This window comes from Mauremys mutica, chromosome 3 (assembly GCF_020497125.1).
Source record: "Mauremys mutica isolate MM-2020 ecotype Southern chromosome 3, ASM2049712v1, whole genome shotgun sequence".
NCBI lineage: Eukaryota > Metazoa > Chordata > Testudines > Geoemydidae > Mauremys > Mauremys mutica.
In genome coordinates, this window is record NC_059074.1 from 70,005,624 (window position 1) to 70,020,867 (window position 15,244).

The 15,244-nt window shown below is 42.8% G+C and overlaps 1 protein-coding gene across 1 annotated transcript in view; it reads right to left on the reverse strand.

The window, feature by feature from the left end:
- Positions 1 to 15,244, reverse strand: part of MDN1 (midasin AAA ATPase 1) — a 168,088-nt gene that overhangs the window by 97,365 nt on the left and 55,479 nt on the right. Inside the window, exons 24-31 of the mRNA XM_045010265.1 lie at positions 14,011 to 14,189; positions 13,406 to 13,614; positions 11,663 to 11,809; positions 8,798 to 8,939; positions 5,661 to 5,795; positions 5,446 to 5,584; positions 2,238 to 2,376; positions 1,999 to 2,129 (exon numbers count right to left, since the gene is read on the reverse strand). Of these exons, the coding sequence (XP_044866200.1) occupies positions 1,999 to 2,129; positions 2,238 to 2,376; positions 5,446 to 5,584; positions 5,661 to 5,795; positions 8,798 to 8,939; positions 11,663 to 11,809; positions 13,406 to 13,614; positions 14,011 to 14,189 (1,221 nt within the window). The remainder of the gene's footprint in view (positions 1 to 1,998; positions 2,130 to 2,237; positions 2,377 to 5,445; positions 5,585 to 5,660; positions 5,796 to 8,797; positions 8,940 to 11,662; positions 11,810 to 13,405; positions 13,615 to 14,010; positions 14,190 to 15,244) is intronic.

Here is a 15,244-nt window from a genome sequence, read left to right on the forward strand (position 1 = left end):
ACTAAATGAACAGCTGAAGCCTGATGAAGAGCACACTGAATTAGTTTTTAAGTTTATGGAATACAAAACTACAAGTTACAACAAATTCACTATCAGTGCAACTTAAAATATCTATTTAATATTTTTAGTTGCATAGCCCTGCCCCATAATATACTCTCACTAGTGAACTGTGTGACTGAGCTAAAAGTGTGACCCATTACTGGGCATGTTAGCAGAAGTGTTCAGGAAGATGTTGCCTAGAATCATTAACAAAACAATAAAGTTAACTGAAGAAGATTAGAGTCCTGTGGCACCTTATAGACTAACAAACGTTTTGCAGCATGAGCTTTTGTGGGTGAATACCCACTTCTTCAGATGACTTGCATCTGAAGAAGTGGGTATTCACCCACGAAAGCTCATGCTGCAAAACGTCTGTTAGTCTATAAGGTGCCACAGGACTCTTTGCTGCTTCTACAGAACCAGACTAACACGGCTACCCCTCCGATACTTGAAGATTAGTTTGCAGGCACATGAGCTATGAAAAACCTACTTGAAATAGAGAAACAATGAAAGTAATTGCTGGTCATCTCAATATATTTGGTATCAGAAAAGAAAGGCAGACTTTAAAATGAGGAGTGCTGTAATCTAACAGTAGTATACAGTGTCAGTTGTAACACCTTTACATAAAAAAATTTGGGAAGGTATTGAAAGACACCAATTTGCTAGGCACCTTTCCTGTTCTCGGACAAGGCATGTCACTTCCCACGAACGTAATGACAGACTGAGAATTATTATTATTTTTTTTTTTTTCAGGAACTGGCAGGAAATATGGCTTTCATCTATCTTTCTATATAAGGAAAGATTATAGCGCTAGCTATAGGTCTCATTGTAGATTCCATTTTAATCATGTAAATTTATTTAGTTTTCACACTATTGTGTTAACTGCCACTACATGCTATTCTTTAAGAAGAACCGTGTTTTAACAGTTTTATCTGGGGAAATTAACCAGCTATTACTCTCTTGTCCTGTCAGTCTAAGCAAAGAAAGGTGACTATAACATTTTGAGCACAGGTTAAACGCATGAAGGTGGTCTTCAGTCTGGAGCAGTGCCAAAGAATGGGGTTCTCAACCTTTTTCTTTCTGAGTCCGTTCCCCCCAACATGCTATAAAAACTCCATGGCCCATCTATGCCATAATTTTTTTTTCCTGCATATCCAGTAAATTAAAAGCCAGGGCCAGCGTTAGGGGATAGCAAGCAGGGCAATTGTCCAAGGCCTCACGCCACAGGGGCTCCGCAAAGCTAAGTTGGATTCATCCCCATGCGGCAGCGTTCAGGCTTCAGCTTCAGTCCCAGGCAGTGGGGCTCGGGGTTTGGCTTTCTTCCCTGGGCCCCAGTGACTAACGCCAGCCCTGCACTCTGGTTTATTGTGGCGGACACCCTGAAACCTGCTCGGGGCCTCCGGACTCCTGGTTGAGAACCACTGACATAGAGTAAACCTCATTGTAACACTTGGCACACAGCTAAGGATATAAACAACCCCAGGACACAAAACATTGCCACAGTAATCTTGAACAAATTTGCACTCCTTTGCTTTTGGATCAGGATACTTCTAAGTTCTTCTAATAAGTTTAGCACCTCAATAGTGATTTAGATGGGAGTATACTTTCATCCTGTCCTTTTCATAGGCCTACCTTACCATCCCTTCTCCTTCTCTGTTGCCAGCAGCCTCTCCAATAGAAAGCAATTGTCTAAAAATACAGGACTAATATGGATGCAGTCAGCATCTTTCTGCTGGAGACACATCGGTTCACAAACTAAGTGATCTGGTACAGCAGCTTAACAGTGAATGCGCCACTGAGTTACTTTGGATCTTTTTTATTTGAACAGGAATTGAGCAACTAAGAAAAAGGGATGCTGGCTAAGATTAACAATTAGAAACTAGATTATCTAACTCATTTTTGCGATAAGTGTAGCCTGGTGGAGGGCAGCTTAACATTACACACTTTTAGAATGCATACCTATTAAGTCTTTCCAAAACAGAATCATCAGCTAATGAAATCTCATCCAGGAGAAAAAAGGCGCCCTCCTTCATTGCTAAAACAAGGGGTCCATCATGCCATTCAAACAGCCTAGAACTGTCAAATTCCTCCTAGATAATGGGGAAGAAAAAGAAGACTCATCAGGGATTTGTCATTCTCTGCTCTCTTCACCACACTAAAGCTCAGTGATACCAGTCACCCATTGTCATGAGACAGACCTTGTCCTTTGATCTCTGTCTGACTGGCCGTAATCCTCCCAGGAAGTCTGATGTCTCCATATGCAAGTGGCAGTTCACAGAATGCAATTTCTGATTTGCCAAGGCTGCAAATATCTGACAAATAGTAGTTTTGCCACACCTATAACATGAACAAAGAAAATCAATGAAGTAAACTTAGAACAAAACCAGAAGGGGTCCACAACCACTTAATGGCCCACTTCAGCAACAAAGCAGTTCCAGTTGAATTTCCTCAAAGCCTTGCAGGGCAATGGCCCCACCATGCTGTTCCTCTTACTCCCATGTATTCCCTTCTCTGAATGCTGAACCACTTTACAAAAATTAAATGAATCGCAGCCACTTCTGGCATGCAAACCATTGCTGAATTGCCACCATTATTCATTAAAATATGGATGAGGGACTTACCACCTCAGATTTCACTTGGACTTTAGAAAGATAACAAATTTCACATCCTCAAATCTCCTCTGAATGATGCATAATGCATCAAAGATTAAGGCACCATAAAATATCAGAAGTGCCAAGGAGAAAAATGTTAGCTTCTCATTCACTATTAAAAAAAAATATTTATCAGTAAAGTAAATTCTCCAAACATATTGCCTTCTGAAGATCAATACTATAGGAGTCATGAGATATGCTTACAAGCTGCAAAATCATTAGTAAAAGTTGCATGTCTTGATTCACAACTCTGGAGATCTGAATGTTCCAGAGATAAGCCCCTAAAGGCTTGCCCACACAAAACTGCATGGGTTTAACTAATTTAGTTAACATCACACCTTTTGCTAAGCTGGTGCAACATCTGTACATTGATGCTCTTATCCAGGTTTAGAGCAAGCTTATATCAGTGTAATTTGCACCTATCCACACAGATGTTTCACTGGTTTAACATCACAATTAAACTGGCTCAACTAAGGACATGTCTACACTTGCCATTTAAAGTGGAAAGTCCCTTTTTGCACAAAAACCGTGGGAACACCTACATTTGCCAATGACTTTTTACGGAGATATTCAGAAGTTTCACTGCAAAAAGAAAATCACCTCCACAAGAGGCTTACAGCTTTTACCAGTGGTGCTTTTGCGCTGATGTGCAAGTGAAGACACGTTCTTTCTGTTTAAAGAGCTTTTAGACTCCACAGGATACCCCACAGTGCCTAGATGACCACTTTGGCCAGCAGCTTTGCTGCTCTGACACGAGGTAAACAGACATCCACCCTGCCCCTGTAAAGCCCCAGGAACTTTGAAACTCCCCTTCCTGTTTTCTTGGCAAGTGCTCATTTATCATCTGGCCAGGTGACAATGGCTGCTCCACAGAGCAAACGATCCCCTGCTTGGAGCAATGCTGAGCTACTGGAGCTGATCAGTGTTTGGGGAGAGGAGGCTGTGCAGGGACCCAGGATGCCCCGCGATCCCCCCCGCCCTTCCCACAAGACCTATCATCAAATGGAGAGAGTTTCACTGTGGGATAGCTGCCCTCTGTGAGCTGCTCTCATGGTGCTGGAAGTGCTGCAAATGTAAACACTCTCTGATGCCTTTGGAAGTGAGTGAGTACACAAACCAGCGCTTTTCTTTCACCAGTTCACTATCACCGTTGAAATTGACAGCACAAAAACTCTGCAAGTGTAGACATAGCCTATGTGTTTGAACCAGGCCTACAGCTATACAAGGCTTTGCCCATCCTTCCTTCCTTTCCACCTCCAATTGTCCTAGAAAGGACTCCTAGGAAGGAGGTGGTGATTAGGGTGACCAGATGTCCCGTTTTTATAGGGACAGTCCCGTTTTTGGGGACTTTTTCTTCCCCCCACCCCCTGTCCTGTTTTTTCACAGTTGCTGTCTGGTCACCCTAGTGGTGATCCAATCTAGATCTGTACTGGCCAAATACATTCAGAGGCAGTATTCAGTAAGTGGAGACTGACAGATTTTGACTTCTCTTTGTCCTTTCATGAATTGTCTCTACAGAGTTCCACTGCAGGAGATTAAATATAAACCAGGAGGAGGTCTGAGGAGAATGCCAAGATTGAAGCAACACTGCCCACCCACACAGAAGACTACACCTAGCCCCATTAACAGATTAAAATTTTGTGAATGAAGTAATTGAACGTCAAGAAGCAGCTTAAATACCAAGACAATAAACCTTTGACAAGCAGCCAATGTATCCATTCCTGCTCTAGAACAAGTTCTCCTTACAGGCTTGAACACAAGCGATCATCCATTTTGAAAGACTATGAAATGAAAGGTCTTGACTGTTAAACTGAAAGACTTACATAAGATTTATTATTTTCCAAGTAGCATCTAAGTTCCCTTTTAGCATCTAATAAATTGGGTTTCTTCTTTCCCAGCTTCAGCTTCTTTTTACTCTCTAAGGCTATGATTACACTATGAGGCTTTTAGCAACAAAACACTTCCACCCCCCACGAGCAGCAGCAGCTTTGTCAGCAAGAGAGCACTCCTGCTGACAAAGCACTGTTCACACCGGCGCTTTTTATTGGTAAAACCTTTGTCGTTCAAGGGTGTGTTTTTTTAACACCCCAAACGACAAAAGTTTTGTCGATAACATGTCAGTGTAGACAAAGCCTAACAGAACTACTTAATACTAAATTTATAACCAGCATGAGAGATCTGCTTCCATGACCTCTTTTTTGCAGGCAGGAAAAAAATAAAGAGGATGGGCTGGGCCTTATACAGTCAGATCCTGGAACATATGTAAATGTATTCATCACTCTCCACCAAATTTATTACTAACTTTTCCAGGTTTCACAAGAAAGGTATGTAATTCTTATACTGGGATTCTAACAGACAGTTCATGAATGAAACTCAGCCCCCCTCCTCTCCAGTTCAGTTTCAATACATCCCTAACAGGTTTATATAACACAGTTGTACAAATTAGATAAAATAAAGCAAAACCACAAAAGATACTTTTAATGTCTTTTGCTAAGATAGGTGCGCTTGAACACAGCACTCTAAAAAGTGAACTCTGTATTACAGCAGCTACAAACCTGACTTGACATTTGAGAAAGTTTTAGATTCACAAAGGCCATGAAACAGCAAGGCATTAAAGCAAGGCCCCTCTTTAAGCATAAGTAGTTTTACTGACTTCAGTGAGGTTGTTCGTGTTTAAATGTAGATATGCAGTTAAGGACCTTGCTGAACAGGGCCAAACAGAACAATTCATTAGTGTAATAGAAAAACAAGTTACCCAGTGTCTCCCACCAGCAGTACTGGTTCGCCAAACTCCAGGGCTCGTCCTACCAGAACTGCAAGCCTCCTCATCCCTTGAGTCCAGACAACATGACAAAACTCACCCTCCATCACCGACATCTGTGTAGATGATTTAACTGCCCAACAAAGAACAAGTTGATTAGTTTAATCACAAGCGTCAAGCTTTTGATTTAGTCCTTTTTGCAAACTCACCCAATAACTTTCTAACACTTTCCTCTGAGAAGAGAGAGTGGGGATACAATTTCTTCTTAAAATGCTTTTCAAGGACACTTTGAATAACATCAACCTCCTCCTGTTTCCTGACTCTGCCTGCCAGAAGCATGAAACCTGTAAATAAGGCAAGAGAAATCAGAGTGTTTTCTTTGATTTTTAAAGTGGAATGTGTGTCATACCAGGGGTACAATCCAGACCAATGAGTAACTGTGACCCCTGCCCTGTAACCTGGGATGCCCTTTATAATTCCTTGCTGCTGTTGCCTGGACTGCTCACAAACAGCCTCCAGCGTGTAAGTCACTCCCAACATAAATTTTAGGGTCCCACTGAATCTTTCCACCAAACCATTTGTTTCTGGGTGATGAGAGGTAGCCTTTAGTTGTATTACTCACAACTTCCATAGCTCACTGAAGAGCTGAGATATAAAATTTGACCCACGGTCAGATAAAAATCTCTTTAGGGAAACACACACTGCTAAAGATAGTGAAAATGGCTCTTGCCACAGATTTTGCCTCAATCTTAGTCAGAGCTAATCCACTACCACCAAGATACATTTCTTTCTGCTTCGGGTAGGACCCACGATGTCCATTGTTACCCTCAGAAATGCCTCTTATATTACAAGGGGCACAGGGAAACTTTCTGGGGTAATTTTGACTTAATTCACAAGACCTGCAATAATTCCTCACATCATTCTGTATTCCTGGCCCATATAAATTTTTCCTTAACCTATCATAGGTTCTCTGTGCCCCCAAGTGACCAGCAAAAGGACAATCATGTGCTAGCACATAGCATGGTGCTATGTGGGCTCAACCAACTGCTTATAGGGTTGCCCAAGGCTTTGGTTTTTCCCCATAGGAGCTTCCCTATACAATCTCCTCATTTTCCTTTCCTGGAGCTCCTCTTGAACATGTCTGACACTCTCTAGAGTGGGATCTATCCCTTATTCAACTGCAAAATGCTGGCAACTGATATCTGGGACCACTTCTTCAGTCACAGGAATTATCTCCTCCCCAGCTGGCCCCGAAGGCTTACTGCTTTTCTCTGCCATGCAGGAGCCAGCCTCAGCCACTCCCACACCTGGAAACAGTTTCCTTCTGCTGCAGAAGAGTTAGAGGAGGGGTTCTCAATCTGGGTGTCACGAGCTGTAAAACTCCTCCCCCTAGTTTTTAATTTATAAGGAGGGTCACACTCAGAGGGCTTGCAGTGTGAAAGGTGTCACCAATACAGAAAGTTTGAAAACCACTAAGTTAGAGAGACCTCCCCTCCCAGCAGTTTCTGGGACATTACCACTTCCCTCTAGGATCCAGCACAATATTCCCTTTGACATCATTCTGTTACCAAATTAATCACCCTTAACCATACGCAAAATCGCATTCCCGACAAGTATTTCAATGGGGATTCTACCCAGCACCACTACTGTAAAGACACTTTCTAAACCTTTCTATTCCATATTCATCTTGGCGAAAGGTACAGGAATTATATGTCCTCCCACCACTTTTTCATCAGGTAACATTTCAGTTTTTTGGACCATGCATCCCTTGACCAGAGCGATCTGGGCTCCAGTGTCTTTCCCTCCCCCTCCCCCACCGGGTACTCTTTGTTATTTACTCTGGCAACCTTAATAAATTCCACATCGACCCCCACAGGGTCAGTCCTCACAAAACTCATCAGGTGAGCTCATCTTGGGGCATTGATTTCTCAGGTGCTCAGTGGAGTTACACTAGAAACATCTTCTTGGACTCTCCTCCTGCTCAGGAGGTTTGTGATGCGAGTTTCCAGGAGGGGAACGATTCGGGAGCGGGGGGCAGACTGCCTGGGCTCCCAAACACCTTCCTTTTTTCCGAGGGGTAAAACGGGATCACCCTTTACACTGGGTTTGCATCCCTCCTTCTCTGGCCTGCGCTCACTGGACATTGGGGTTTGCACAAAGGAATGAGCCAGGGTGGCCATTTCTTACAGATTTTAAAGATTTATCCCATAAACTATTCCAAATCTCATGAGTTCCTCTCATGAGGAAATGTTCTTGAGCAAAGAGATCAAACAATGGCTAAAATCCTTATCTCCCTTCCCCTTTTCCCATTTTCTCATTAGGTCACACGTCTTATAGGCATATTCACTATGACTCATACCATCACTTTTCTTGAGATTTCTAAATTTCAACCTATACACTCCAAGAATAATTTGAAACCTTTGAAAAGCAGCTTTTTAAAATTCAGACTATTAAATACATTTACAGCTGTGCAATCAGTGAGAGTACTTTTTTGTCCTCAGGAATATTATGAACCTCAGATAGCCTTTCAAAAGTGGTAGATACTCTTCAATGAAGTCTGTTGCCTTTTATGCATGGAGGATAGGTCCATCAATGGCTATCAGCCAGGATGAGCAGGGATGGTGTACCTAGCCTCTGTTTGCCAGAAGCTGGAATGAGCAACAGGGGATGGATCATCACTTGATGATTGCCTGTTCTGTTCATTCCCTCTGGGACACTTGGAATTGGCCACTGTCAGAAGACAGGATACTGGGCTAGATGGAACTTTGGTCTGACCCAATACGGCTGCTCTTATGCAGGACATAATTTGTTACAGCTGAGGGCTCCCTGAATGGAGGAAAAGATTGGTGACTCTGGGATTTGTCCAAGTTTTGCCATCACGCCAAGATTATACTTCCTCCTATTCGAACTTCCTTTGTTTTCTTTCCCTAAGTGATGATTCTGTTTACTGCTTAAATGCAAATTAAGTCAAGCGCACATTCCTTCCTTTGTTAAGGACAGACCTGACTTCTTCCTGGGCAGGGCTGTGGGGTTTGGAACATGTGTTCATAACATCAAAGAGTGGAATCTTATAACGACACATACAATGTTTCCACACACATTTTGCCAGGACAATACTGACCAGCAAATCATGAGGTTTCAAATGACACTTTACAGGGTATACTTTGTACAGAGATTATTACAATAGTGTGTAGGGTTTGAATACAAGGGGTATACTCCATCACAGAATATTACTGCTCAGTAACGAGGGACAAAAGTTTGTATTTGAAAAATGGGATTGGAAAAATGTTTATATTAGTTCTTTTAAAAAAATGAACTATCACGAAGAACAAGCGCAAAGACCCACCATCGTTTGCTAAATGCTGAAGCCAGTCATAATCCTTCTCTGTCTGTTCTGCCAATCTGTATCTTTCAGCCCAACGAAACAGATCTCGAAGAGTAATGAAACCATGCTTCCCAGCAAACACTGTTGAACCTCTGCGATAAGACTACCAAGTGAGCAAAGAGGACAGTTAAAATTGAATATGTATTCCTCATTCAAACGAAAACCTAATAAATTCCTAATCCCAGTCTCACATTTCCTCTCATTTGATAACTGGAATATAGTTTTCACTTTATTCCAATACAGTAAAAAGGTCTAAGTACATTCAAGTCTAGACAGAAGGAAGAAAGAGGGTATGTCTACACTATGGGATTATTCCAATTTTACAGAAACTGGTTTTTTAAAACAGATTGTATAAAGTCGAGTGCACGCGGTCACACTAAGCACATTAATTCGGCGGTGTGCGTCCCTGTACCGAGGCTAGAGTCGATTTCCGGAGCGTTGCACTGTGGGTAGTTATCCTGTAGCTATCCCATAGTTCCCGCAGTCTCCCCTACCCACTGGAATTCTGGGTTGAGATCCCAGTGCATGATGGTGCAAAAACAGTGTCGCGGGTGATTCTGGGTAAATGTCGTCACTCAATCCTTCCTCCCAGAAAGCAACGGCAGACAATCATTTTGCGCCCTTTTCCCCCTGGATTGCCCTGGCAGACGCCATAGCATGGCAACCATGGAGCCTGTTTTGCCTTTTGTCACTGTCACCATATGTGTACTGGATGCTGCTGACAGAGGCGGTACTGCAGTGCTACACAGCAGCATTCATTTGCCTTTGCAAGGTAGCAGAGACGGTTACCATCCCTATTGCACCATCTGCCATTGTAAATTGGCGATGAGATGATGGTTATCAGTCATTTTGCACCGTTCGCATTTGGAAATTGGCGATGACGGTTATCAATCCTTTGTACCATCTGCTGCTGTCATGGGTGCTCCTGGCTGGCCTCGCTGAGGTCGGCCGGTGGCGCATGGACAAAAATGGGAATGACTCCCCGGGTCATTCCCTTCTTTATGTTTTGTCTAAAAATAGAGTTAGTCCTGCCTAGAATATTGGGCAAGTGTACTAGAGAACCACAGAGCACAGCTGCTCTGTGTCAGAGCCCCAGATATCCCGCAGAAATGATGAGCTGCATGCCATTCTAGGGGGTGCCCCTGCAACAACCCCACCCGTTGTTTCCCTCCTCCCCCAACCCTCCTGGGCTACTGTGGGAGTGTCCCCCCATTTGTGTGATGAAGTAATAAGGAATGCAGGAATAAGAAACACTGACTTTTTAGCGAGATAAAATGAGGGGGAGGCAGCCTCCAGCTGTTATGATAGTCCAGGCAGGACATTAAAGGGTGGGAGGAAGAGGAGCGCAGCTTCCCGCTGCTATGATAGTCCAGGGAGTACAGAATCTTTTCTTTAGACATGAAGGGGGGTGGGGGCTGATGGAGCTTAGCCTCCAGCTGCTATGATGAGGACGGTTACCAAGCCTTTTGTACCATATGCTGGGAATAACCAGGAGTCATTCCCATTTTTACCCAGGTGCCCCCAGCCGACCTCACCGAGGCCAGCCAGGAGCACTCACAGGATGATGAGGATGGTTTTCCACCATTTTGTACCGTCTGCCATCAGGAAAGGAAGGGGAGGGGATGCTGCTGTTCAGCACCGCGTCTACCAGCAGCATGCAGTAGACATACGGTGACATTGAAAAAAGGCAAGAAACGATTTTTTTTCTCTTTTCTTTCATGGCGGGGGGGGTGTAAATTGACGAGATATACCTTGAACCACCCTGGAAAATGTTTTTGACCCTTCAGGCATTGGGAGCTCAGCAAAGAATGCAAATGCTTTTCGGAGACTGCGGGGACTGTGGGATAGCTGGAGTCCTCAGTCTCCCCTCCCTCCCTCCCTCCATGAGCGTCCATTTGATTCTTTGGCTTTCCGTTACGCTTGTCACGCAGCACTGTGCTGAGTCCCTGCTGTGGCCTCTGTCTATCATAGCCTGGAGATTTTTTCAAATGCTTTGTCATTTTGTCTTCTGTAACAGAGCTCTGATAGAACAGATTTGTCTCCCCATATAGCAATCAGATCCAGTATCTCCTGTACGGTCCATGCTGGAGCTCTTTTTGGATTTGGGACTGCATCGCCACCCGTGCTGATCAGAGCTCCACGCTGGGCAAACAGGAAATGAAATTCAAAAGTTCACGAGGCTTTTCCTGTCAACCTGGCCAGTGCATCTGAGTTCAGACTGCTTTCCAGAGTGGTCACAATGGTGCACTGTGGGATACCACCCGGAGGCCAATACTGTCGAATTGTGGCCACACTAACCCTAATCCGATATGGCAATACCGATTTCAGCGCTACTCCCCTCGTCGGGGAGGAGTACAGAAATCGGTTTAAAGAGCCCTTTATATCGATATAAAGGGCTTCGTTGTGTGGACGGGTGCAGGGTTAATTCGGTTTAACGCTGCTAAATTCGGTTTAAATGCGTAGTGTAGACCAGGCCAGAGGTACCTCCAGTTTTTATTATTGCATTTATTTTTAAAGAAGAAATATATTTTGGTAAGTAGCCAGTGCTAAATGGCTGTTCACAACGATCTATTTCAGCACCTAAGATCTAGAAAAATGAGGGCACATAATATTTTTTTTAAGTATTTAAACAAAAATCCCCAAATGAGGCACTGGTAGCCACTGGACTTGTTTTTGCTCTTAAACAAAAACTCAAACTGAAAGGGTGCACTTAAGCCAGCAAACTTGGATATTTTAAATTAATTTCTCCATTGTTAAGTCATACAATATTTTTTTAAAGGCCTTAATTTTACTTCTATATTAAAAAGGGAAAAAAGACACCAATACCTGCAGATTCAGCATGACTTTGACGAGTTTACTGCAGTAAGAAGGTGGCAGACTGCATCGCTTGTGAAGGATTGTTTCTAGCTCAGCACTTGGCAGTTCATCAAAATGCAGCTCCACAAAACGGTTCCTGAAGGCTCTGGACAACACCTAAAATGTACATTTTGGAATGGTATTTCTGAACTTTGCTTTACCCTTTTAATCCTTGTAAACTACATCCTGCACGTACAGCCAAAGGAAGCTGAGCTACCCTGATGGGTTAGTGGCTAAAATCCAATGGGAGAAGGAATAGATAGGACTGTGCTTAAACTTCCAAAACGGACATTAAAGATGCAAAGGGTCTATTCTCCAGCAGTCTGGGACAACCAAATAACCAGTCAGACCAAATTACATTTAATTACTTAGGCTCTGATTCAACAAAGTGCTTAAAAGTGTGCTTAATAGCTTTGCTGAACTGGAGCTTTAACATTCACCAGAGACGCTACTGACCTGCTCTTAAAAATTCTTGGTGTGTCCTCTGACTAGCAAGTCTGAATAAAGGCTGAAACTGAACACTACTCTCCAACTTCACTTCTCTTGTAAAGGCCACCAAATAGCAGAAGAATTTTATTATTTGCCTACTCACTCTGCCAAATTCTTCTCTGGCATCTCTCAGCCAGTTGCACCCAATACTGAACTTCAGAAAAAGTGCACACGTGTGCGCTGTTCATGAAATGCAATAGTTCTTAAGCTTCATTTACAAGGAAGAGAAAGGAAGCCAGTTTTCTCATATTCATCCACAAGTGTGATGCGCTAGTCAGTCAAGGCACACAGAATTTTTAGGTGTAGATCATATCAGCATTTGGTCTCTACAATAGACACGCCAGACTATTTTTAAATTAAAAACTATTGGAACTACTATATATTCTTGTTGAGGAAACAATTTCAAAACTCAGAAAAGTTCCTTCTACCTAGGCTGACAGGCTAGATCTCTTTCTAGAATAGGGGTTCTCAAACTGAGGGTGGGAGAAACTTTGGGGGGAGGAGGGGGAGAAAAAAAAAGAAAAAAAAACTTATTGTGCACATTCAGATCTGGGTGGCCAGAGAGCAGTGGCTGCTGGCTGGGCACCTGAGGGAGGTATGGGGCTTACTACTATAGACACAAAGAAGGGGGGCCACGATCAAATAAGTTTGAGAACCACTGTTTTAGTTACACACAGGCTTTTCTATGGCATTCACAGCCCTAGTATTTGAGCACCTTATAAAGATTAATGTATCTTCACAACATTTTGCAGATGGCAACTTAGGCATTGAGAGACTACGGGTATGTCTACACTGCAGCTGGAAGGTGCAATTCCCAGTGCAGGCAGACAGACTCACTCACACCAGCTCACCTTGAGCTAGCTGCCCCAGCTTGGACCCAGGGGGTCAGGAGGGCTTGGATTCGGGTGGCTACCCCAACCCGCTGCACGCTCATCCAAGCTGAGCTAGTGCGCATCTGTCTATGGGTGCCGGGAATCACACTCCCAGTTGCAGTGTAGATATAGCCTAAGTGACTTGCCCAATCTCACATAGGCAAGCAGTCCAGTGCCTTGGCTACAAAGCCATCTTCCTTTCCGCTAACTCCTTTACACCTTCATATTGTTCTCGGATATGTGTGAGAAAGTTTCTGTGCCACAGCTCTCTACAACCCTAAAATAATAGTATGGTGAAGCTTTCTTCCTAATGTAATAATAACCGAAAGCAAGAGGAGCGAGATCGACAAACCTTCCTGCCCCCATACAGTCCTGGCGGATTCTGTGTAGCAAACAGCATAAATCGAGGGTGTGCCCTGACAACTTCTTGTGTCTCTGTTATGAACAGCTCTCTGTTATCATCCAGCAGTCTGTTGAGTGCCTCCAGAACATCCGTAGGAGCCAAATTCAGTTCATCGAGGATAATCCAGTAGCCCTTTCTCATAGCATCAATAAGGACACCTGTGATGGAATACAAAAGGTTCTGATTAAACCTTTATGGTAATCTGCATGAAAATGTACAAAAAAACCTTGCAAAAGCAAGTAATCCTTGCAGCCAGTTTTACTTCAGATTAAAATAAAATTAACCCACAGCAAGATGTGCAACAGCACTGAAGCTGTTAAACCCTTTAGCTCTCCCCTCTGTCAGTGCAATGGACCAAAGAACAAGAGATGGAAGAACAAAGGAAACCCTTTAACATGATAACCAGAGACCTGCACAACTGAACTAACATGGCATGAAAGCTCATATTTGCATTGACGCAACCATGACCAGAGAAAGGAAAAGCTTTTTTCATCTCTGCGTAACATGTAAAATGGAAGGGAATTAAAGGTAAATGTGATAAGTGATAACCTCACCTTCCTTAAACATCAGCTTCCCAGAAGCGTCTGATGTATAACAGCCAATGTACTCCTGGATGTCAGTATGTTCGTGATTGTTAATCCGCACACAGTGGTTCCCACTAGCTGCAGCCAACCAGCGAATTAAACTAGTTTTACCAACTGATGTCTCTCCTTGAATCAGCAGTGGATGAGTCCTTCAAGAATTAGCAAAGACAGTATTTTAAAAGCAGTATTTTAGGTTGGCTTAGCAAAATATCCTATATGTATATGAAAAGGAAGTAACTCATCTGTACTGTTTGAAATGTTCAGAGCCTCGTGAAACAGATTATCAAGAGACTACACTTTAGTCTTTCAAAGTCTCATTTATGTTACTCACCCAAGTCACATAGCCAGTCAGTGTCAAAGACAGGACACAATCTAAAATACCTTTATTCCCATATGCTGACTACTATACCGTGCTGCCTCTGTCATCACTTGTGAAATCAGAGGCTGGTCTAAATCAGCACTGAAACCATTTTTATACCAAGCTTTAAAGGGCTTAGGTGGGACTGTACATGACAAATTTTAGGCTGTTTAAGGACAACAAAAGAAAAGTTGATTTCATATCCTCTCAAGCATGCAGATAACTGGACTACAATAGAACCTCAGAGTTACAAACACTGTTCGTAACTCTGAACAAAACGTTATGGTGGTTATTTCAAAAGTTTACAACTGAACATTGACTTAATACAGCTTTGAAACTTTACCATGCAGAAGAAAACTGCTGCTTTCCCTTTATTTTTTAGTAGTTTATGTTTAACACAGTACTGTACCATATTTGCTTTTTTTTGGGTCTCTGCTGCTGCCTGATTGCGTACTTCTTGTTCCAAATGAGGTGTGTGGTTGACTGGTCAGTTCGTAACTCTGAGGTTCTACTGTACTTATGCTCTTGTCTTAGAATGCTGGGAACAAGTGACATGCACACACTCCCCACAACTGCTAGCTACTGGTCAAAAGTCATTCTTGTAGCTCAGCCTGCAATTCCTACAGTGGGCTTTCTGCAGGTCAGTCATGAAGGATAATTATTCCTCTCAGAAGAAGTGTCTCATCATTTTTTAAAAATGTTAATACATATTTTAATCTATTAAGATTTAAGGGGCAACATTAAAGTTGAGTGGGTGATAGAAATATACTAGAAGTAGAAATATAATAGAGGTAGGCAATCTCATTATACATCTACCTTAATTACAGAATTGTATGTTGTCTTTTT